The sequence below is a fragment of the Jatropha curcas genome, chromosome 6, assembly GCF_041381405.1.
Source record: "Jatropha curcas cultivar XTBG-Jc1 chromosome 6, XTBG_Jcur_1.0, whole genome shotgun sequence".
Taxonomy (NCBI): Eukaryota; Viridiplantae; Streptophyta; class Magnoliopsida; order Malpighiales; family Euphorbiaceae; genus Jatropha; species Jatropha curcas.
Genome location: NC_143156.1, coordinates 22,093,159 through 22,119,349, shown reverse-complemented (window position 1 = coordinate 22,119,349; position 26,191 = coordinate 22,093,159). Strand labels below are relative to the sequence as shown.

Sequence of the window (26,191 nt, the reverse complement as noted above, 5' to 3'; positions counted from 1 at the left end):
TGCTGCTTTTATAGAAAAGAATGTGATTGTTGGTGAGCCAACAATTGTTCCTGAATGGCAAGAGGCCAACGAGCACATTGAGGGGCTAGAAGAGAAAGCGGTGGAGATGCAGACCACGCTCTTTAAATTGAATCGCTCAATTGATGCCCTGCGTCTCACCTCGGCCACTACGGGTGGTAAGGTAGGAGACGAGGAGCGAGGTCCTGCCCCGGCCACTCAGGGTGGTAAGGCAGGAGACAAAGAAAAGATCAAGAACCTTGAGACTAAGGTGCAAAGCTTGGCGAAGCTGCCAAGAGAGCTGGATGAGGCCCACACTGAATTGTGTGACTACATTAAACCTATGGTTGATGAGGCGAAGACAAAGGTGAAGGAGTTCGACGACGAGTTGGCGAAACTTTCAGAAAGGATAAAAGACTACAAGGTAGTTAAAGAAAAGGTCGACTTGCTCTCAACTGCCACTACATTAAACCTATGGTTGATGAGGCGAAGACAAAGGTGAAGGAGTTCGACGACGAGTTGGCGAAACTTTCAGAAAGGATAAAAGACTACAAGGTAGTTAAAGAAAAGGTCGACTTGCTCTCAACTGCCACTAGAAATGTAGAAGTCCACCCTTTGAGAAATGGGAAAATGAAAATTCCAAATCCACCCCCTTTCAAAGGAGTGTGAGATGCACGGTCAGTAGATAATTTCCTCTTCGATCTGGACACTTACTTTAAGGCCACGAACACCACCTCAAACGAAGAAAAATTGAGCCTTGTTCCAATGTTTTTAGCAGAAGATGGCAAGCTATGGTGGCGCACCAAGGTTGAGGATGTGTAAGCTGGCCAAACCAGTATGAGCACTTGGGACGAGTTTTGCCAAGTATTGAAATCAGCATTCTACCCCGAGAGAATGGCATATATTGCTCGGCATAGGTTGGCAAAAATACAGCATACAGATTCTGTTCGAGAGTATGTGCGACAATTCACCCAATGCATGCTGGATATCAAAACTATGGGGGATGACGATCGATTATACTTTTTCTGGAAGAATACAACCATGGGCTAAGGATAAGTTGGACGCTCAGAAGGTCGACGACTATGAATCGGCGATAAGAGCAGCAGAGGCACTGAATGACTATGGGCGGAACTTTCCCAAACGCAAATTCGGTCAACCATGTGCGGGTGAGACCCACAGGTGGGGGAGCAAGTTCAACCAATTCAAAAGTGAATGTGGAAAGGAGGCCTTGGAACTCCAGCTATAAAAATGCCCCAAGTCAGGCAATAGTCGAGAATGCTGAGCCACGAAAGAACTTCACTTTCCCAGAGGAACGTTGAGCACCCGGAGGAAATAACATGGGAGGGGGAGTGGCTAGAACCATCAAATGTTTCTTTTGTAAAGGGCCGCATAAAATATCAGAATGCACGGTAAGAGACAAGGCCATGAATGCCCTCTATCTACAAGAAGAAAGCAAGCATGAAAGACTGTCTTCAGACTCAGGCAATGTTGATCGTGCTGTAGTTGGAGCATTGAGATTCTTAGGGGCCTTGGAATGACAGGCTGGGGAAAAGACCGTACCACCTAAAAAGGGATTGATGTATATTGACTTCACTCTAAACGGAAAGTCAGCAAAGGCGATGGTGGATACGGGAGCAACGAATAACTTTTTGAATTTTCCCATGGTATCGAAATTCAAACTACAAGTGAAGAAGGATTCGAGGAAGTTGAAGGCAGTGAATTCGGAGGCAGTCAAAACAGTGGGAGTTGCTGCTGATGTCCCATGTCGAGTAGGGTCTTGGGAAGGGAACATAAACTTCACAGTGGCTCTGATGGATGACTTCGATATTGTTTTGGGATTGGATTTTTTGAATGTGGCAAAGGGCATGCCGATCCCTACTGGGAATTGTCTTATTCTGATGGGGGAACAACCGTGTGTTGTGCTAGCAACTATTAGTCCCATTAATGAAAAGAAGCTGTTATCAGCCCTCCAGTTCAAGAAAGGGATAAAGGGGGATGAACCCTCGTATGTAGTAATCCTAATCCATAAAGAAGAGATAGAGCCCACTGGCCACCCCGAGTTCATCAATGAGGTGATGTTGGAATATAAGGATATTATGCCGGAGCAATTGCCTAAAATCATACCTCCCTGTCGAGATGTTGATCACCAGATTGAGCTACTACCTGGGGCCAAACCTCCTGCTCGGGCCCCCTATAGAATGGCACCACCAGAATTAGTAGAGTTGAGAAGACAACTAGATGAGCTTTTAGAGGCAGGATTTATCAGACCCTCTAAGGCTCCTTTTGGGGCCCCAGTACTATTCCAGAAGAAGCAAGATGGTAGCCTGAGACTTTGTATCGATTACCGAGCTCTGAATAAGGTCACGGTGAGGAATAAATACCTCATCCCACTGATAGCAGATCTGTTCGACCAGTTGGGATAAGCTCGGTATTTCACCAAGCTAGATCTTCGATCGGGCTATCACCAAGTCCGTATAGTCGAAGGGGATGAATCTAAAACAACATGCGTGACTCGGTATGGAGCATTCGAATTTCTTATCATGCCTTTTGGTTTAACTAATGCACCTGCTACTTTTTGTACTGTAATGAACTAGGTATTTTATGAGTATCTGGACAAATTTGTGGTGGTGTACTTAGATGACATCGTGGTGTACACCAACAGCCTAGAAGAGCACAAAGCCCATTTCCAGCTGGTCTTTAACAAGTTTCGAGAGAATAAACTGTTCTTGAAAAAGGAAAAGTGTGCCTTTGGCCAGCAACGCATCAAATTCTTGGGACATGTCATTGAACAAGGCCGGGTCAAAATGGATGAAGCAAAAATTCAGGCCATTAAAAAGTGGATGATCCCGTCTAGCGTGACAGAACTTCGATCCTTCTTGTGATTGACCAACTACTGCAGGTGCTTTATACAGGGATATTCACACAAGGCTTGGCCGTTGACGGAGTTATTAAAGAAGGGTTAGGCTTGGGTATGGTCGCAGAAGTGTCAAGAAGCTTTTAAGAATCTCAAAGGGGCTACAATAGCAAAACCTGTATTGGCTCTTCCAAATATGCTACAGCCTTTTGAGGTGCGGACAGATGCCTCTAGCTTTGCCTTGGGTGGAGTGTTGATGCAAGAAGGCCATCCAGTAGTGTTCCGAAGCAGGAAGTTGACTGACATTGAGAGGCATTATGCAACACACGAGAAAGAACTATTGGCTATAGTTGATTGCTTGGAGGAATGGAAACACTACCTTTTGGGATCGAAGTTTGTGGTGAAAATAGATAATTTAGCTGCTAGCCATTTTCTTACTCAGCCTAAGCTAACTAGTAAAAAAGCTAGGTGGCAAGAGAAACTAGCTGAATTTGATTTCTCCTTAGAATACAAACCGGGATCAACCAATAGTGAAGCAGATGCATTGAGTAGAAAAGCCGAACTCGCATCCTTGAAAAGAATTGCCCATTTATCCAGGTGCCAAGTAGCTACCTCTCTTAAAGACAAAATTCGAGCACAGCTGAACAAAGATCCTCAAGCAGTCACAATCTTGAATTTGGCAAAAGCGGGGAAAACGAGACAGTTTTATATAGAATATGATTTATTGATGACGAAGAAGAATAGAATTTATGTCCTAAAAGCAGGTAATCATCGAAGACTACTCCTTCACGAATGTCATGATACTTTATAAGCAGGTCACCCAGGCTGGCATAGAGCCTTGGCACTCATCCAACAAGGATACTACTGGCCACAAATGGAGGAGGATGTACAGGAATATATGAAGACTTGCTTGACTTGCCAACATGACAAGGTAGAAAGATAGAAACATGCTGGGCTCTTGGAACTATTACAAGTACCAAGTAGACCATGGGAAAGCTTCGCTCTAGACTTCATCAGCGGCCTGCATAAAGTTGGAGAGTTTGACACCATATTGGTCATCATTGATCGATTTTCCAAGTATGGCACTTTCATTCCCATGGCAAAAATATGCTCAGTAGAGGACACGGCGCAAGCATTTTTTCGATGTGTGGTCAAGGATTGGGGTGTCCCAAAGAGTATTGTAAGTGACAGGGATAGCAGGTTCATAGGATCATTTTGGAGAGAGTTGTTCAAGATGCTTGGCTCACAGTTGAACTTGTCCACCAACTTTCATCCCCAAACTGATGGTCAAACAGAACGGTTCAATAGCCTGCTTGAGGAGTATCTTCGTCATTTTGTTTCTGCTAGTCAGAAAAATTGGCCCACTCTACTAGATATTGCCCAATTTTGTTTCAATGCTCAAAAGAGCTCTGCTACTAATCAAAGTCCATTTGAGATTTTTACAGGTCAACAAACATTGCTCCCTCATACACTGGACAGATCACACACTGGGCGAAACCCAAAGGCATACCAATTCACCGCAGAATGCGAACAAAATGCGGAGATGGCTAGGGCGCAGTTAGAGAAAGCAGTATAACGCATGAAGAAATGGGCAGATCAAGACCGCCGACCACTTACATTTGAAGTCGGAGATTTGGTGCTGATCAGGATCACGTCCGACTAGTTCCGGTTTCCCAACCATGATAAGAGATTAATGCGCTAATACAAAGGCTCGGTTCCCATCATCACCAAAGTAAGGAAGGTAACTTACAAAGTAGACACGCTAGCTTGGATGAGAGTCCACCCTATGTTCCACGTCAGTCAGCTCAAGCCTTATCATCCAGATATGAATGATGTCAGCAGGGGTAAGCCATAACGACATGCCATTCGTAAGAAGCCATTCTTTGCCAAAGAAGTGGCGAAGATCTTAGAGACTCACAAGCTGAAAGGAAGTCGACATCAAGAGTATTTAGTACAATGGAAGAACCTACCGCCGTCAGAGAACACTTGGGAGAAAGAAGAAGACCTTCATTAATTTCAAGACAAGTTATATGAGTACCATCAAGGCACCCTTTCCTACAAAAGAGCACTTCAGGAGCTAGAGTCTTAGTGACGAGTTGATGAGGGCGTTGACCGTTTGGGTGAGGGAGAATGTAAGGAAGTAACTAGTGCTCAAAGTCACTTGGATGTTAGAGTCCTTGTCCCAGCCCTTCATAGGTGCCCTTACGCCTATGGAAGGTGCCATTGGTTGCCTTATTGTAATCTTGGTTGCCTTGATGTAATATTTGATATATATAAATAAGAATTACCCTTTTACCCCTACGTGTGATGTTGTTATGTGTTCCTCAGTGATACTTGAATTGTTCTTATATTTGAACCCATATGATTATATATAGGTATTATGTGTTCTAATGTCTATTATTGGCTTACACATAACTAATTGATACCCTTGCTGGCTTGTTTGAAAGTGTGCCAAGCAAGCGCTGCACGGTCCGGTCTTGGTGCGTGGTTAGGGACCGTGACAAATATCTAGCTGCGGCACACCCCAATCATTTGCTGAAACTGTAGAATACCGGAAAACGAAAAACCCGAGACTATCATATCATCCCCCAACTAACCAAGCTCGTTTCCTTTTATCTCATAATCGGAAAACCCTGTATAAAATCTCTAGGGTTAGGTTAATTTTATTTTTTAATTTTTTTTTTGGTTGTGCAATTTAAAAAATGGAAGCTAAGCAATTACTCAAGGACAAGAAATTCTGGTTCGCTTCTTTCCTCATTGCCTGGGCTGCTGCTCTTCAGGTACCTAAGTTATATTCTTATGTTATCTCGGTATTATATCATCAGTGTTTGCCATTAACAAAATTTGGTTCCTTGTATGTTTGATAGATTCATTTCATGGATGGATCTCTAAATTTTTTTTTCTTTGTTTTGAACTTTATTTGGGATTTGAAGGGGCATATGATGTGGTTACAGAGGCAGGATTCTTTCAAACAGAAATTTGGGACAGAGAATGAAAATGATAACAATGATGCCCAGAATGACCCATAAAAGGCATCACTGTTCGAAGCTTTGGCAAAAGAGAGTACTAATGAAGAGACTGGTTTTGAAACTGTGTATGTACAGAAAATCCAATTCTTGAATTTCAGAATTTGCTTCAAACGGTATCTGTTTTTCATTGTGTTCGGTTGTTGCTAAAGCAATATAATGCTATATCTTAAGTAACTTAAATGCTTCTGTATATGCCTTTTCTTTACGGTTTTTCTCCTTTTAGAGTAGGGGAAAAGATAATTTTGATTGAATGAATGAAATATCAATATTCATAGATTTAAAACAGAAAGATAGAATGCTCGTACCCTTATGAATAATGAAGTAATTGAGTTCATGACATCAGTGAAATTGTGTGGTTACATCTGTTTAAATTTCTTTTCCTTCATTTCACGTTGTATAGGTTTGTACAATTAGGATTCTTTAGTATTATTGAAACTGTTGAAGTGTTATGAGAGCTGCTGATTCATCTGAATGTGTTAAACATGGTAAAGGCATTGTCTTGAACATCATTGCCCTTGAATGTGCTTAGATAGGTGACGCAGAACCTGAAGTTTGGAACTTTGGAAGTTACTGTAGCTGTTATTATTCATGTTGCTGTAGCATTTTTGTTATTTTATATTGTAACTAAAGTACACTATTTAATGTAGTCAAGTCCTTTTCCAATTGGGATTTTTATTTAGGAATTTATTTTAGTAGGATTTTATGTTAATCTTTGTTCTATTATGATTTATAATTGAGAACTTATTTTAGTAGGATTATACCCAATATGAATAGGGCTGTAATCTGTAGTTTTAAGGTCAGATTTGAAATTTTGAGTTGTAATAAAAAACTACTTCAGCTTTTGGTCCCCGGATGCACGACATGTTTACAAGATGAATGTCATGGAAATGTGGGTGTAAGATTTTTATATAGTCAAATTTGATTGGATAAGATTAAAAATGACCACATCTGACGAAAGATATAAGTAGCACAATCTGGAGAGTAAAATGAAAGGAGGACATCAGGAATGGTTTGGTCTTGTCCTACATAGACCCGTATGTGCTCCAGATAAGTGTGATATATAGATAGTGGAGGGTGCTAAATAGAAAAGAGGTACACTAAGGACCACATGGAGAAAAATTGTCCCAAAAGATCTACTGCTTCTCCACATACAATAGCAGCCATGGGAATCTATGTTTGTTGTTGGGATGGAGGTCTTCTAAAAAAATTAATGTGGATTTAATTATGAACAGAGTAGAATGGAAACAAAGGATTCATATAGCCGACCCTAGCTAGTTTGAGATTGAAGTTCAGTTATTGTTGTTGTTGTTACAGTACTTGTTAGTTATTTTCCTGGTTCTGTAAACTGGAAATTCCAGCTTATTTTGGTAGATGATTTGGTCTCTGTCCTTTCTTTTCAATATTCTCTTGTCCTAGCTTATCGAATTTAGAATTAGGGTCATTTTACTACGTCATCAATTTTGGTATCAAAGTAGAATTTCAATTCCAAATTGTAATGGCTGCAACAAGAGCTAGAATTTCTAAGGTGAATCAAGCTCAAATCAAGCCCTAGAGATGCAGGAGATGTGAAGGAGTAAGAAACTTGCATGGAGATCATACAGGAGTCTGGATGAAAATAGCATAAGATAATCATAATCCTTTAACCTTAACGAAGGAGGTTTGAGGATGGAGAAGAATATATAGAGGAGAATATTAACCCATTTCATAATCCCTTTAGATGGTGGGTTGGAAGAGCAGTTACTAAGAGCTCCTGATCTTAATTCTGGAATTCGAATGAAGTTCCTGATTTCTATGGAAAATTGCGTGTGGAAGGTTTTTTTTTTTTTCTTTTTTTGGAATCAAATATAGAGAGAGACTTTGAGTGGAAACTGATGTCTGAAGAGCGTAAAGTCTTATTTGTGAAGCTGAAAGAGACAAGATGAGGGTGGAAAAGGTTGTAGAAGCAAAGGGTTAGACAAGAAAAGCCAAATATTCGCACTTGGAAATTGATGAAAGCCAAATTGAGGAAACAATTCCTTCCTTTTGATTATATGATGAATTCGTATGAGAAATTTCATGGTTTTAGCAACGCAATTGAGTATAGATGAGTATACTAGTGAGATTTATAATTTTTCCCTAAGAGCAGGCATCAATGAGACGGATGAACAACTTAAAGCTTGATATTTGGCAGGATTGAAGTTGACTATTCAAGATGAGACAGAAATTACTCGACTTTTCAATCTTGAGCGTGCTCTTTGAGCACAAGAAAGGGTAGATAGTTATGGTGCCATGAAGCCTCTACCAGTTGGAAGATATTCAGGCACTGTTCAAGAATCAAAAACTTCAAATTCAGCTTGTAAAATAGATCAAAAGGATATCACTATGGGAAACATGTCTACCAATGATTGGGACTCTATAAAAGGTGATAAAGAAAAAGAAATATCTAATTTTAGTGCTTCAAATAATGCCAACAGCAGCTCTAAGGAATCTGGCATTCAGTGTTTTAGGTGCAATCAGCATGGGCGTTTTTCTTATTAGCGTCCCAGTCACCAAGTTGATTGTATAGAACCTGAAACTGATAATGAGAAACCCATCAATAATGAGTAATGTGATGGGAAGAGGACAAGATTGACTTTTTTCTGTCCAAGAAGAAAGTTCTATAATTTGATGGGTTCTTGCTTCTAAAGTGGAAGAACAAGAAGATTGGTGAAGGCATAGCATTGTTTATACCAATGTAACTTGTGAAGGGAAAGCATATGGTGTTATTATTGAATATTGTAGTATTGACAATGTAGTGGCAGAAGTGGCCGAAGATAAGTTGAATTTGGTGATCTAAAAGCAGCCTCACCCTTATAATGTTTTTGGATTAGAAAATGTAATGCAATTTCTAGAACTTCCAAGTTTTTGGTTCAATTTAAAATCAGTTATGCTTACAAGGATGAATTATATTGCAACATTCTACCAATGGATGCTTGTCACATTTTGTTGGGCCGTCCTTATTAGTATGACTGTGATATGGAGCATCACTTAAGTCCAATACCTACACTTTCTACAAAGATAATGAAAGGCTCAAATTGCATCTTCTGGAAGCAGAACATGCTACTAAAGGTGGTTATTTACCCAAGCCTAACCTGAGTGAGACAATAACCAAGGACTTGGGAGTAGGTGATAGTCCTTGTCTTGTGCTAATTTGCTTGGCCGAAAAAGAAAAGACGATGGAGATAAACCAGCTCCATATTTGCAGGTGCAGACCCAATTCATTTCATGAATTTGATGGAAGTGGTGAGCCACTTTCTAAAAGTTGGGTCAATCAGCTAACTGAAAAGCTAAGGGAGGTGGTTCAAGACATTCTTGATGTGAAGTAAGCATCTAAAATTTCTCATCAAGTAGTTAGGCAAACCACATGCAAAAAGCACTTCGATTTTGGGAAAGGAGTTGAAGTGCATTGATTTGGTCATATAACCATTATATACATGTTTACTTGTCAATTGAGTTCTCTCCACCTCGGAGGAATTGATGCAGGACCCTAAGTTAGAACTTTTCACGTTACTGTAGTTATTACTATTCATGCTACTGTTGCAGTTTTTTAATTACTTATTTTATGTTTTAATTAAAAATAGACTTTGTTTGAAGTAGTGGAGTCCTTTTTAAATTAGGATTTAATGTTTAGGAATTCATTCGAGGAGGATTTTATGTTTAGTGCTTATTCTACTGGGATTTATAGTTAAGACCTTACTTTTAGTAAGATTATACCCTTATAAATGGGGCTATAATGTGTAGTTTTAAGAGCAGATTTCAGATTTATGAGCAATAATAAAAACTGGTCCGCTTATGTATTTCTTGGTTGTGCAAACCAGAAGTTCCAGCCTATTTTGGTTGATCATTTGGTCTTCATTTGGTCTCTTTGCCCTCTCTTTTCAATATTCTCTAGCCCTACCTAACTTAACTTAGAATTAGAGTTATTTTCGCTACATCAATAGGAGCATTCAATAATGGCCTTATAAATGCCAGGTTACAGTCCTTCCTGAGAGGCAAGATCTGGGATTCCAAACTATATAGTCAAAGATCACCAAAATCGAAAGTTGAATTATAGTTAAATAGCAAACTTGTAAAGTCAACTTGGACTGAGATTTTACGTTTAGAGGAGTATCACTTTGAATATCTATGGCTATCATATTTGTGAGCCAGAAAAAATTAAGTCAAAGACAAATTGGCACTATTCATTATTGACTATGAATTCATGTCCACATAAGCAAATGCATGCTAACCTCATAGTTGTTGAAGCCTTTCAATTTATAAGTTAGAAACTAACTTGTTATATGAGAGTATTGATTAGTTTAGACCCAGAAAATGCAGTTGAGGTTTGATGCTTTTTATAAAAACACAGGCATGTTAGGTATAGAGACCAAAGTCTAAAGAATGATGGTGAATTTTTCGAGCTGAAATACATCATGTAAACATTTCTGAATTTCAATATCTCAGGGACAAAAGGCCGAGTTTAAGCCACGTTTGAATGAAGGTGTGTTTAGAATAACAGCCAAGGAGGGACTATTGTCAATGTAGGAAGCAGGAACTAAACCATTTGAATAAGATGTTAAATGGTGGTCTTACACAACTAGTGCTAGCAGTCAGATTTCCTATAACTCATTAGCAAGTGGATTAGGCAATCTTGGTTTGGGTACTTCTGTCTGGAGGTAATGATTCAGCCCTTGGAAAATAAATACTTTAATTTCCTTAGAGCACAGAGTACATACATATTCAATTGAGAAATTAGTTTATGCAACTACATGTGAAGCACTGAAGATTGAAATGAGTCGATATTGCTGAGACCCAAAACAGATACGTAGGTATAAATAAGGGATATACATGTTGACTCACTTCGGTTGTTTTTCTTTATAGTTTACATTCACAAGGATATTAGTGGTCTGAGCTTTTACTTGTTGATAGATGAGGAGGCTGTGAGAATCTGAAAACAGTCTGGGGAATTTGTTTTAACGTTTAACTTAATTGGAAGTTGTGCATTGCGAAATAAAAGCTGGAACCTGGATCTTCTTGAGGAAATTCAGATTTTGATATGGATATCCCTTTTGTGTTCACCTATGATTGGAACTAGTTAAGTAGGATATGAATTAGAATCTGTGTTGAATTTCTATCCTAGTTTATCTTGACTCAGCATAAAAATTATGTTGATTCCCCTTACGCCGCGGCAATCAAATACTTCTCGTCTGTAAATACTGTATATTTGATTTTGCCTTTTCTATTCGGGGTTTGTTCGACAAAATTAATTGTATTGATAGCTGTTAGTTGTTAGTTGTTTTAGTAATATTTAGTTGTTAACTGTTTGAGCAGCTTTTCATAAAATGCTACCTTAACCCGTAAAAACTAGTTACCGAACACTGTAAAAAATAGTTTAGCAAAAGTTACTTAAAAAGCTATTGCCAAACACTATAAAAACTAGTTAAAATGCTATATTACCGAACATTATAAAAAATAGCGTTTAGTATCGTCAAACAGTCTTAATTTTTTTTTTTTTTTTTTATGATAAAATAAAAACTTTGAATCACGTTGATTTTGAATTTTTTTCCACTTGTTAATATTATCATTTATCAATCACACGAGTGCTTGATTTGATGTGTAGCCTGACATGGATGAGAAAAAAGACAACGTATTCTCAGTTGAATTTCAAGGTAATGATCCATAAGTCTCCTCCGTAAGTTTGATTAGCATTAAGTTTTGAGCAGTTGTTTAGCTCATCAATTTTGCTGTACGCTAGCAAGAAAAATGTGACTTCCAAAATTAATCATAACGTGCGTGAGCCGGCTCTGACTATTTCTCAAGACCATTTTTATTTATTTACTAAAAGATATATCAAGAATCTTAAATCTCAACAGGAGAAATATTTTTGATAGAGCATGTTTGGTTATCGGAATTTAACATTTTTATAGAAAACAACTTTTTTTTTGAAAGTAGATTTTTAGGAAATTAATTCTGAAAATGTTGAATTAATATGTTTGGATTAACTCTAAAGGGTGAGATGGAACAGCGAGAATCTATTCTTTCAAAGTTCTTGAGTTTGAACTTTAGATATAGAATCTCTTTTAATATTCGAAAGAAAGTTTTGTCAATTCATTTTTTTAGCATTCCAAAACATATTATAAATAAGTCTCCGAACCAAATGGAGCCTAAAGCTCTGATTATTTTCCTAAAATAACTTATAAGAAAGTATTTTTATAATTTTTCGTTGTTTGGATGTTCAGGAAAATAAGTTGATAAAAAATATTTTCCTGATTAAAAGAAAATTGATTCATTTTTAAGAAAAATAATTTTTTATTTTTAAAAGAGAAATATTTTTCGGACACAATTTTATTATAACATTATAAATTCATATTTTTTAATTTATTAGTCATCGACAGCCATTACCATCGTTCACCACTAGCTATTACCGTCAGCCACCACCACGGGTCGTCAGAGACTTTCAGAATTTTACCATTTTTATCGCATTTTTCTCATATTTAACAATAAAATTTTTTAAATATGAAATTTCTATTATTATTTATAGTTTTATTGCTTTATGAGTTAAATATTTTAATATTTTTTAATTAATTTTTAATATTGCAATTAAACAATGGAAGGTAAATTACTCGTTCTTTTCCTTGGAAAATATTTTCTAAAGTTTAGTGATTTTTAAAAATAAATGGAGCCTAAAAGTGTCACAATTTTTTTTTTTTACTTTTTGTCATTTTACAAAATTAATGTCGCATTAATTGTTTTTTTTCCAATTTTGTCTCCTAGTATTTTTACTAAGTATTAATTATTTAGAGATGTGGCAAAATGGTATTTTAGTGAATTACAATTTTTTTATAGAATTGAAATTTTTTAATAATTTTTTAATTCATATGTAATTTAAAATAATTACACTTTTTTAAATTACTTTTTATTATAATATGATAATCAAACATTATCTTAGTGTCCAACGGAGTAACCCTTATATTTATTTTGCCATTGATGAAGGGTACCGAGACGTACATTCGATGTACTGAAGGATGAGGAACTTAATTAATTTCCTGCTTGCATAATTATGAAGGATATTAATGCATTATTAGGGAGATTGATTTTTTTTTTTTGAAAATTAATTTTTTTTAAGGGAAAATGTTGTTTGCAATAACTAGAATTATTGAAAAAAAAAACAATTCAGGATTTAATCCTGTATCTAAAAATGAGCACAAGAGAAGATGCCCTAGTAAATAAATGGATATGTAAATTAACTTGTCTCTCAATCTATCTAATGGAAATATCACATTAAGCATAGTAAAATATCTTGACAATTTTTAATAACTTAACAAGCTTAGAATCATCTCTTCTAGAGGATTTAAAAGCTAAAATCAAACTTTGTGAATTGGTAAAAATACACCTTGAGGATAATAAATTCACTTAAATCCAACATAAATAGGTCTTAAGAGCCATGGCCTCGACAAAGAGGACGTCTAGATAATCATGCATGAAGCCTGAAATGGCCTTCTTGTATGCACCTTTTTCATCTTCGAGCACAACTTTGAAACCAGACTAACTAAGCTCCTTGAAGATTGCTTCGTCCACGTAGGCTTGCCAACCATGCATGTCATAATCTCCAATACGCAGAACCTGTTAATGGCCAGTAGGCCCTCTTAGTAGATTTATTTTCAATGCAGTTGCTTCTTGCCATTCTTGTAAAGTCCTTTGGGAATCCGACACAATCTCCCTAGAGGACATCCAGTGATTGTTCCACAAGTATTGGTTTCTTTCCCTCCAAAGATTCCATGCAAGAGTAGCAATTAGTTGAACCTCAGATGGGGTCTTGGACTCCATAACCTGTTGAAGAAAATCTTGAAAGAATTTGCATGATAAGGTAAATTCATTCCACATGTTTCCCACAAGTCCTAGCTTTATGACATTCCACTAGTACATGGTCACCATCTTCATCCATGCTATAAAAACAATAATCCTTACTACTTGTACCCTTCTTCCAAGTAACTCCTGTTACCAAAACCATCTTAACCCTCTCCAGATAAATTCTTTGATTTTAGGTGATATATCTAAACCTCAAATACTTTTCCATACTCCCTCCTCTAACCTCTCTATTTCCCTCTCCCAAGAATTCGGATGCTTAAAAAAATAACAAGACTTACTTTATACACCCCTCGATTGTTATAATGTCTAATGATTTTATCCTTTCTATTCACAGGTCCTTAAAAATATTGGGTGTGGCTCTAATGTCTCTAACTAATATGAACACTTGAATAACAGCTTGGATATCCAAACTAGACCTGAAAAATCTCTCAAACTGGACCTAAACTAAATGAACCAAAATCAGTGTAAAAAAGATTAATAATTTGCATTGATTTAGACATAACTTCTTAAACGGGCCAAGTTACCCCATAAATCAATACCGATGGAAAATAGTCATTGAGAGTTTTGCAATGGTACCTTACAAGCTAAAATTGAAGGTTAAATGGGCCTGGAACCGATCAAATTAAAGAAGGGTAAAATACTATTGAGTCCCTGATGTTTGACATAATTAACTACTTCATCCCTATAGTTTAGTAAACCCAATAAGTAGTCCCCAACATTTTAAACGGTCAAACTAGCTGGTTCATCCATTTATATTTTTTTATTTTTACCGCGAGTCTACTCATTTTTGCGTGGTCAAAGGTGAGAGATGATAAAATTAAGACAAAATAGCATTCATGAGTAGTATAAGTCCTATTAGGTCTTCAAATAGTATAACAAGCTAACTTAAAAATTAGAACTTGATTGAGAGAAACAAAGTCATACAGAGTTGGCTAGGGTTTATAGATTTGGGGATGAATTGTGGATCAATGTTCTCATCGAGTGCAGCTGGAAGTGGATGGGAGGGAAGATATGTGAATTCCTATTGCAAATGCAGGAAGAAAGCGGGTATACGGATGTTAGAGACAATGAAAAACAAGAACAGACTCTATTATTACTGCCAAAATAATGAGTGTGGTTCGCTTTTAGGTTGGTGCAAGACTGTTGATGCTTTCCAACCCACCCCAACAACAGATATATATGTAGAATTAGAAGCAAGGCAAAGAAACAATGTTCTAGATCTGCAAGATTTGAAAGAAGTGCTAATATTGCAGAAAGAAATTAGAAGGATAATAGTGAAGATGGAGGGAATTAATGCTGTGGTTGGGAATATGAAGATCTTTGTTGCCTTATGCATGTTATATATTTTGGTGGTTTTCATTCTTGAACTCATTGTGCTCGCCAAGATGGTTGGTATCAGTATCGGTCAATAGGATTTGAATATAAGCAAAATTTGGTTTCTGAAGTGAAGGTGGGTGCATTTATGCGGTTAAGAAGAATGAATAATGCATTAAAGAGAAACATATAAGCCAAAGTTTATAGATGTCAAATTGCATGTAACTTTATAAAGTACATATCCAAAAGTGTGCCATATAGCATATCTCAAAAAAGCCACTACTTACACATGTGAATGGCAATAGCAAAATACACAAAATCAATTGTTTATATGGTTTAGGTGCCTTGGATGAGCGAATGATTAACCACATCATTGGAAACTCATCTCTTCATCCATGTTTCCAAATTCATAGCAAAATACAAAAACAAAAAGCTACTTCAATCTCTAGCATCACTTGCAACATGTATTTGCAGGAGCATATGTCCCAGCATACGGACTAATAGTTGTGGTGCTATGCGCTTGACTTGGCTCAATAGCAGTATCTCCCCCAGTCCTCTGTTGGTTGCCCTTGCATTCAAAATTCAGTAATAATCAATATGCATCTCCAATTCAAAATTCAATAGTTATAAAATGAAATTAAAATAAAGCTTTTTTCATAAATGAGATTGGAATTTTTATATACTCTACTAACTGGAGGTGCCCTTTCACAAGATCTTTTGTTGTGTCCAATCTGTTTACATATGTTGCATCTGACTATTCCTGACCTTATTCTCATTGTGCTGGGTGGAGCTTCCCTTTCCTGTCTAATTCTTCTCTCTTTTGGTCTTCCAACCCTCCTTTCAGGTTTTGGTGCAATAATAGATTCTGCTTAATTAATTGGGTTAAGATCAACATGTGGGATAGGATGTAACAATCCATTGTAAGTCTTCAAGTACCTTTCTATTGTAAAGTAGTCATGGACATATTTTTCTCTATGTTTCCTCTCTTATAACCAATAGCAAGACGAGCATGCTTGCATGGTAGTCCACAGATATCCCACCAATTGCAACTACACTTTCTTTTTCCCAAATATACTATAAAGGCAATAGGACCTTCCCAACCTCAAACTCCTCATTATTGTTTGGAAGCATTCTATAATGTCTAATCATCTTAATAATATTATTCAAAGTTAATTTGCATTTTGGAGGGAGTTTACCTTGTCACATAGAACTTCTGACATAGCGTTTGTGAAGTCTCGCCATACTTTTCGGCCTCATAACATCAATCAGTCTCATTATAGGCAAGCTTTTATTTTTCCCTTGCCAATTGAAATCTAGTACGCTCGTCGTTATCATCACTTGATTCCTTTTCTACACTCATATCAGAAACACCATTGGACAAGGCATCATTATCATTGCTGTCAGTTTGAAGGTTTTCATGGAAATGTTCCATATCTTCTTAGTGTTGTTCCTCATTTATATAATCAATTTCACCATCATCTTTTGAATTGCTGAAGTCATAATCAACATCACTACTATCTCCTGAATCATCTTCACCATCTTTCTGTTGCGTCTCTTCTACCGACCCCCTATTTGTTCTAAAATTGCAACGTGATCTAGGGTGAACTTTGTTTTACCTTATTTGCTTGATTGGTGCCAGATTCAATCCTTAACTCTGTTTGCCTATTTGAAGTATCCACAATATCTGATTGAGGCAATAAATTACTGCCCTCATTGCCTTTCTCCCTCTCCTTTTCCCTCTCCCTGTCCCCCTTACTGTCCCCTTTGCTGCCCCTATTTGAACTATCCACATCTGCATGATCAGGACCTAAAATAGCATCCCAAATTGAAGCCCCAAAAATAAATTCTCTCTTAGAATTTTCAAAACTATCTACATTTCAATTAACTCCTACAACATTACCTCTAACTTCATTGTCACCATTTCTTTCCCTATCCACTATAACATCATCAACACTTACAAATGGAGTTCCATTGTCCTACCCAATATCCATAATTGATGCACATCCATCACCAACATTACTAACCTCACAATTATAGTACCCTAATATGACTGACCATCGAAAACGTTACCAGGACTGTCTTCAAATATTAAAACACTATCATCATCATTAATATTATAATTCTCTGCAAATTAACCACCTAAATTCACAGGATGTGCAACAGCAAGTGCTGCATTCCTAGCTATTACACGAGTAGGCACCACAATGTTTTCTTTAAACTTTTCAAACATTAAAAGTATATCATCATCCTTTTCAACCTTAATACTTGCTCTACACACAAACTCAATAAAGTCAGTGTTTAGTCTAAATAACCTGTAAGTGTCGTTCAACAAATCCAAAAATGAGTACTCATCTTGATCCATGTTGCCAATAAATCTCTCTTGATCTCCATATTTGAGTTCCAAAGTGTACTATCGAGGAAGAGCTATCTGCAAAACAGGTGCAACCTTTAGGTTAGAAAATACCCAACCACTAATTAGGCGAGAAAAAAAAATACATTGGAAACCATCATTTTTAAAACAATATTCAACAAATGGAAAGCGATACAACAATTTTTCAGCTCATTTTATTCAATATCACATCAATACATTACATGAGGCAAGAAAACATAAAACCCACCCCTTCAAAACTAAAACAAAGTAAATACAACTATTTTCTACCTATAATGATGAAGCCCTTGTGATACCCAGGTCCAGATGAAGCTCGATTCTGAGTTATGGAGTGCGATTCTTCTCTTAGTTGCAAATGAGACTCGATCGCGAGAGAGGGAGAGGAAAAGCCATATGTGCCTTCTCTCAGTTACTACAAAAGGAGGTGTCGCTTTGTTTCTATATGCACCTTTTAATTACAAATTTCTTTTCCCACTTTCTTATAAAGGGGTATTTAGGTATTTACAAATGATCATAACGGTGAAAATAAAAAAATGTGGACGGAAGGACCACCTAGTTTGACAGTTTAAAATGTCGGGACTACTTATTAGGTTTACTAAACTACAGGGATGGAGTAGTTAATTATATCAAACCTCAAGGACTAAATAGTACTTTACCTATTAAAGAAAAACCAGTTGAACAAAACAGAATCACCGCAGGAAACCCTAATTGCTCAGTCTTGGCCAACCAGTCGCCTAATGGCTAAAGGCTAAAATTTCGATTCCGACATCGATTTTGCATAATTCCCTACCCCGCACCACCAAGTCCAAACTCTTACAAATTCATGTCTAATGTCAGCTTCAGAACACATAGAAAATCTCTCTGAATCTCTTGCTTATTGCAAAATATATTCTAGAAGCCTTATTCGAAACGTTCCTTTCGCTTTCTAGTTCTTTTCTCATCTCCTCCATTCTTCTTGAGTACTCAAGTGAGGGACGTCATATTTCTCCGATTCACTTTCCCCCTAATCTCTTCTATAGCCTATATTTTTTAGTTTTCCTACCTTTGGCTTGAAGTCTCTTAGGCTTACCAAACCCTCACTAAAAATTTCCTCCAGATTTAGGTCTTCATTGGTCTCCCAAACCTCACTTGGTTTAGATTTCTCCTAAGAATCTAAAGCAAGCCGAAGTTCTGTGACGGTAAAGTCACCACTTCCCTATCTTCTTAATAAGAAAAAGAAGCCGAGTCGGTCAGCCCTTCGATTGGCCTGCCGGTCCTCCACATTGGTTGAGGCTACAATTGTAATAATAAATAAATTCCATGTATTGATCGACCAAATTGAAAAATTGACTAAAATTATAAAAAATTTATGGAAGTTCATAAATTTTTTTATCATTTAGTGTTTGTTTAATCCTTAAATTATTACCTTGCATAAATCCACTGAAAGATGTTTGGATAACTTGTGGGATGCTGTTGATTGAGACTATGTACAAGATAGATAAATTATTTTTTTAAAATTATGTTTTATTTTAGAAAAAAAAAACTTCAAACATAATTTGATGAGAACATAATTATTATTAATATATTTTTAAAGGAATTATTATTTTTAGTATTTATGAAGAGAATGAGAAAATTGAAAATATTTTTCTTAGTCACGTTTGCATCAATGACTAAACATGATCTTCTAGAGCTGTAAAAATGAATTAAATAATTAGCAGTTGGAGGCTGCAGATTTAAATAATCGATTTTCATATTATAATAAAATAAAATGGATCTTATATATATAGATTATTTTCTCTCCAACTTACAATGCTGCATCCATGTTTGACTTAGTGGTTCTAGAAGGCAGCTTTGTTTACACGGGCATATCCAAAGAATCACCTGATAAAACTACAATAGAAATATTCTCATAAACCCTTTTTATTTTTATTTTTCTAAAACCCAAATATAGTAGTTTAATAGAATACTATTCATTTGCTCTTTCAACTCAATCATAATCTACAATTTACTCATTCAGCTTTTAAATTAATTTTAATAGGAATATTCAATCAAAATACCATTTTGACTGATTGTTTAACCAGAACAAATTCAATCATCACATCAACAAAATAAAAATTCAATCTCAATACTAAAAAAATTACCTAAGATGAGAATATTGTGACTTAGCCTTATAAATTTTTATTTTTGAATCATTAAATAGATTAGAAAAGAACACACTACTTTTGTGATTGATATTTGTTAGTGTAGTCACCAATTTTATTCAAAGTCAATACTTAGACTATCTCCACACCAGCTGTTTTTTCTATGTCAAAAAACTAAAAAAGCATTAATTAATATAACATTACTATTTTGGTTGAACTTCTCACTGACTTTAAAACCCTTTTCTTGACTTCTGAAATGATATCTTTAAGTCTCTTTCCCTTTCTTTACTTCATATGGTATTTCAAAGGTCATCAATTTTTGGCCTATCACTATAATTTTCTTTTGTTTGTGGCAAAAGAGTTCAAGTTGGTTAACCCATATTTAATTAATTAGTTAATTACTCCTATTACAAAACTAGACCAAGCAATTAATTAATTACTAATTACAACACTAATTTAATTGGTTTTAACTAGTTTAATTTAATTTCATTTCTTTTAATAAAATTATGAGAGATTAATAATTTGGTTTGAGTGGATGAATGCATTTCGAAGGAAATTGATGACTTTATTTTTAAAAAATAATTTATTTATTTATTTTATTTCTAGGTCTAATGGTTAATTTAAGTGGAAGTCTATGCTTCTACTTCTATACCTCTAATCTACTTTTTTAACATTAAATATGAAATGAGTCGAAATAATATTACGGTTTTGTTTGATAAAATTAGCTATTCTAATAGCAGTTAGCTTTAATAGCTATCAGCTGATAACTGTTATTAACTATTTTATTATAATCAAACTCTAAATACTAATATAAATATAAATATTATGCCACTAAATACTATAAATAGTAAAGATAGTGTTTTGACTTGATTAAAACACTAAACGCTACATAAAAAATTGTTGCCAAACAATGCGTATATAATACACAGCAAGAAAAATATTCATCAAATTGCGAGAGAGAAAATATTAAAACTAAACATTTCATTACTCATATTTTTATAACGAAAAAAAAAAAGGTTAATCTGGCCAATTAACACGATTAAATTAAATAATATCTTAAAATAAAAAAATTAAAAATTATATATTTAAATCAAACTAAACTCTACCCAAGTAATACAAAACTTACTTTTTTTAATTCCCTGTTTGACAGTTTAATCCGTTAGTTGGACTCAGTTGTTAGTACCAACCGCGCAGTAAAACCAAACATCATAGCAGTGAAATTAATAACCACAATACAGTCGACAATGACAGAAAACTGAAAAGAAAAATGGATGGTGCAGTGGCGGTGGGTGGCGGGTATCACGGCGTACACCGCGGCTGAAACGTCTACACTATACCTATCTGTGTACGTGGCTTGCTTGCAATTTTGAGCAATTGAGACGTCATCACTTACTTATTGAGCTATTGATGTGTTTATCTCCTAATTATAATTTGTGAAATAATATATATATGTTGTTATGGTAGGTAAGAACTGAGTCAGATACAACCATGCAATTATGCAAAAGGATAATTCATGTTTGAATAATTTTGGATGGAGAAGTTGTTAGATAAGACTTTTGACTTTTAGTATTAATTCTTGCATGTACAATTCCTAGGATTAGTATTTTGTTGGTTTGCTTCAAACCGAATAAGATTACTATAAACAGAATAAATTATAATTTTTTAAGATAAAAAAAAATGAATAGAATCAACAAACAGAATTTGGTCTTATTTTTTCTTCAATTGGTTTTGTTAGAATCAATAATTTTGTTCACTTGTTTTTTTTTAGTTTATTTCATATCTTATATTTATGAATATTTGTAATAATTGACATTATTATTATTAATGAATTATATTTCTAAAAAGAAAACACCTGTTTTTTGGAATTAATGAAAATCTAACTTAATCAAAATAAACTTCAATTTTTACGTAAAATTTTATATTAGAAATTCAAAATTGGATTAGAATTGTGTTAGACTTTAAGAGAATTGTTGAGTTTGATAGAATTTAAAAATTTTTTAAGATTTTCACAAATTCCGCTGAAATTCTATATAAAGTTTTATGGAATTGGTGGAACTTTTTTTATATATTTTAATTGACTTTGATGAAATTATAATGATTTTTATATATCCACTCAAAATTAACTTCAGGTCCTAATTGAACAAGTTAAAAAGTTTTGGAGCCCAATTGAAAAACTGAAAGTATCAAATTCTCAGCACATGAATTGATTCAAAACTAATCCAATAATTAATACATTGTTTTACACCTTAAAGGTAGCGATGGAAGTGGTACAGGTAGTTCAAGGTACTCGCTCCTCTCCGATCTATTTAAAGAGGAAATGGATAGTTGTAAATGAATTTGGAATTGATATGGATAGTGAAATTACTACCCATAACGGATATGGGTAGTGAAATTGTTAAGCTCTCAGAATTTGAGGTGTAGTAAATTATGAATTAATCCGTCCTTGAGGTAAATTTGGAGTATATATACTAGATCTAGGGCAGTTGTGTTAGGATAAGGATTATGACTCATATATTACTTGTTAATTTGAGTTTATTTATGAGTCTAATATTATTATTTTAATATATTTTATTATTATATGTTAACAGTAATCCCCCTTAATTTATTTGGTCATTTTATGCCCAAATGTAGTGCTTATCTGATTTTATTGTCTGTTATTATTATTATTTATTTATATTAGGTTTTTATTGTGTTGCTTTATGAAGGCTTTTATTTTAATGAGAACGAGGCGTTGGTCTTAGAGGGGGCACCCGAAGAGTCGCTTCATTTAATGAGGCGACTCTTTATATAAGGCCTCTATCTCCCTTCATTTGTTTCACTTTCCATTTCTCAACCACTAGAGCATCTCTCTTTAGAACTCCTTCCTTCTCTCTCTAACTTTCAAGTAAGTTTTTATATCTTCTGCTTTCCTTTCATTAGCTGGGATCATGAGTTCCTCTGGGGACGAGGATGTTCAAGTATTACATGATCAATCTAGAGAGGAGAGCTTTGAGGATATGGACTCAGGGGCGGCGAGGTTAAAGATTCTTATGCGCCATAACTACCCTAGCTCGCCAAGATGGATACACTTTAACAGCTTGGGCAGTTCAGGAGCTTTATCACTTCTCCATTCGCCCTAATGAAGATCATTGTTTCCTTCAGGCGAAGAAAGATTGCAATGTCTTCTCTAAGAATTCGAAGATTGCATCCTTAAAGAATTGGAAGTCTAAATATTTTATTGTTAAAAGGTTAGGAGGGTTCAGAGTGCCAAACTGATGGCCTAACGATCCCCTTCGCAATCTGATTGCCTTGCCCACCCCCTATGATTGTATTTGTGTGGACTTAATAAATGCTAGGGGACTAGCTACTGTTAACCTAAGGCAGGTGATGGCTGTGGGTTATCCAGTATGTTCTCCTAGTGGGCCTATGAGGTCAAACCCTTCCCCCACTAGTAAATTTTGTCCTTAGTCATATTACCTTTTAATCCTTTACACTAACATTTTTTAGTCTTTCTTTCTTACCTTTGTGTAGGCATCGCCCCTAAAAAGACCAAGAGTTCCATGATGGCCAAGGTGGCCGAGACAATGAAAAAACAGGCTACTGCTAATAGTTCGGGGAAAGAAGCTCCTCCAATGGTGCTAGATCCTCAGCCAACTGAGACTGAAGCTGTTTTGGGAGGTTCCCATTCTGAGCCTGCCCACTTGAGCCGTACAATTAAGCCTTGTCGGAAAAGGTAGAGGGAAGAGTCGGTCCCTGTTCCCCCTCCTGTGCCTCCTAGAGCTGGCGAGGCTTTGGATGTCTGAGGCTATTTTATGAAGAAGTATGGGGCGAACTGTAGCCTTCAAGAGGATGGGCCTAGCCGGGAGATGGCCCGCCACTGTCTCTTTCAAGAGATGTTCGTCATTTCGATCATCTGGATGACATGGCAAGGAAAGATTTTGTCAATCAGTGCCTATTCTAAGCATTGAACACCAACAATTTGAGCTTCACCCAGATAACTAAGCTTAAAGACGATTATACCGAGATGGAAGTAAAGAAAAATCATATGGAAGATGCATTGAAAAGAGCTGAAGCTATTATGAGGGAGTAAGACGCTCGGCACAAAGTTGATATCGATGCTCGTGAAGCCGAGCTTAAGAGGCTGAAGGAGGAGAACTGGGACCTGTTGGCCAAGAATATAAATTTGGAGAGCAAAGTCACAGAGGTGAATGAGGAGTTACAGGGACTGCGAAATATGGAGGGGGCAACAGCAGAAGATTTAGCGAAGTTGTGTTTGAGCCTTAGGACCAAAATCATTGCTGAGTTGAAGGTGATCCTTTAGCAGAAGATCCTATCGTAGATAGCTCGCCTCTGTAGTAGGTGGATACCGAGGCAGATATTCACATTATTTCTTCGAAAGTGCAAGGCCCTGTTAGAGATCTGCCTTCAAGGCAAGATCCTTAGCTTAGGAATTGCTTTATATTTAGCTATATAGGGGAAACTTTTTGTACTTATCTCTATATAAGAAACTTTTTGTAATCAATCTATATAACAATTTTCTGATTTAATGAAAAAGCAATGAGGTTGTACATGTGTTGTGCTTTTCTTCTAAGTGTTTCCTTAAAATTAGTGTTCTTCCTTATCAAATCAATATTTATACTTAGCTTTTTGTATAAACAAATTGTGTATGTTTAAGCTATGGACTTAGCGAATAGGACCACTTAGATCAATTAGGCGCGCTAAGCATGTCCGAGCTATGGACTTAGTGAAATTGGACCGTGTAGGTCATTTAGTGAGCTAAGTATGTCTGAGCAATGGACTTAGTGAAATTGGACTACTTAGGTCACTTCGCGAGCTAAGTATGTTTGAGTTATGGACTTAATGAAATTGGACCGCCTAGGTCACTTGGCGATCTAAGTATGTCCGAGCTATGGACTTCGTGAAATTAGACCGCCTAGGTTACTTGGTGAGCTATGTCCGAGCTATGGACGTAATGAAATTGGACTGCTTAGGTCACTTGGTGAGCGAAGTATGTCTGAGCTATGGACTTAGTGAAATTAGATCGCTTAGGTCACTTGGCGATATGTCCGAGCTATGGACGTAGTAAAATTAGCGAGCAAAGTATGTTTGAGCTATGGACTTAGTGAAATTGGACCGCGGCGAGCCAAGTATGTCCAAACTATAGACATAGTGAAATTGGACCGCTTAGGTCACTTGGTGAGTTAAGTATGTCCGCGCTATAGACATAGTGAAATTTGACCACTTAGGTCACGTGGGCGAACTGGGTATATCCGAGCCAAACAGAAGAACATTTAAAGTAAGATCCTTCAGGAAAAACTCAATGTATCATGCCCTAAGGGGCATGATACATTGTGTGAAAAAACCTGAGGCTTTATTGTTATTCAAACATAAAACTACTTTACATATTACTGTGAGGAGATACAATATGTCTTTTTTAGACTATCAGCATTCCATGTTCGATGTGGCTCGGCTCCTTCAATCAGCGTATATGTTCTCGGGCCCAGTTGCTTCAAAACTTTATAAGGACATTCCCAGTTCTGCCCTAATTTGCCTACACCTGCCGAGCCTTTGGTGATTTCTGCCTTACGCCACACTATGTCTCCTTCTCTGAATTGCTTGTTTTGAACTTGCCTGTTGAAGTATCTCCTCACCCTCTGCTTGTATGCTTCAGCTCGGTCTACCGTGTCGCCTTTAAGTTCCTCTGTCAAGTCTAAGTTGATCTTTAGGCTTTCATTGCTACCGAGTTTCTCATACTCTTTTGTTCTTTTGCTAGATATGCCTATTTTTACTAGCACTACTGCTTCCGTCCCATATAATACGGGGAAAGGGGTTTGCCCTGTTGCTTGCCGAGGGGAAGTTCTATAAGCCTATAACACACTGTTTAGTTCGTTCGCCCAGTTAGCATGTTCTCCCTCTAATCTCTTCTTTAAGCCTTATAGGATAGTTCTATTGGTGACTTCGATAAGGCCGTTAGTTTGCGGGTGAGCTACGAATGTAAACTAGAGTTTGATATGCCAGTCCTCACAAAAAGATCTAAAGGCTCCTGAATCAAATTGCTTTCCATTGTCAGTAACAATCTTGTGGGGCACGCCATACCTGAATATCACATGGTTCCTGAAAAAACTGATAACCCGAGCTGAGGTAATGGTGCTTATGGCTTCGGCTTCTACCCATTTAGAGAAGTGATCAATGGTGACTACTACAAACTTCCTTTGCCTAGTTGTTGCAAGAAAAGGCCCTCGAATGTCTATCTCCCATTGAGCAAAAGGTCAGGCCGAACCTAAAGGTTATAGTTCTAAGGAGGGTTTTATAGGAACCCGGTCATTTTTTTGGCAAGCATTACAATGGCGAATGTATTGGCGAACATCTTTCTTCATTATTGGCCAGTAGTATCCCAAAAGGAGAATCTTTCTAAGTATAAAATTCGAGCTCTCGTGTGCCCCACAGACACCCTCATGGGTCTCTCTTATGATATAATTACCCTCTTCTTCAGTTACACACTTTGCCCAAGGCTGTGATTTTGACCTCCTGTAAAGCTCTCATTTTCCATTGCGTAGGTTGCCTTTTTCCTACAAAGTTTAATCGCCTCTTGTTTATCACTTGGCCAAATATCATTCTGTAAGAAATCAATGATCGGACACAT

The 26,191-nt window shown here is 36.4% G+C and overlaps 1 protein-coding gene across 1 annotated transcript; it reads left to right on the top strand.

The window, feature by feature from the left end:
- The first annotated feature begins 1,565 nt into the window (after positions 1 to 1,565).
- On the top strand, positions 1,566 to 6,054 carry LOC105641579 (uncharacterized). The gene is made up of 2 exons (XM_012226165.4): positions 1,566 to 5,631; positions 5,785 to 6,054. The coding sequence occupies exon 1, from the start codon at positions 1,575 to 1,577 to the stop codon at positions 2,418 to 2,420; it is 846 nt and encodes a 281-aa protein (XP_012081555.2). The 5' UTR covers positions 1,566 to 1,574; the 3' UTR covers positions 2,421 to 5,631; positions 5,785 to 6,054.
- Positions 6,055 to 26,191: the final 20,137 nt, after the last annotated feature.

Coding starts and splice junctions, on each gene's coding strand:
- LOC105641579 (XM_012226165.4), top strand. CDS start 1,575: ATGTATATTGACTTCACTCTAAACGGAAAGTCAGCAAAGGCGATGGTG.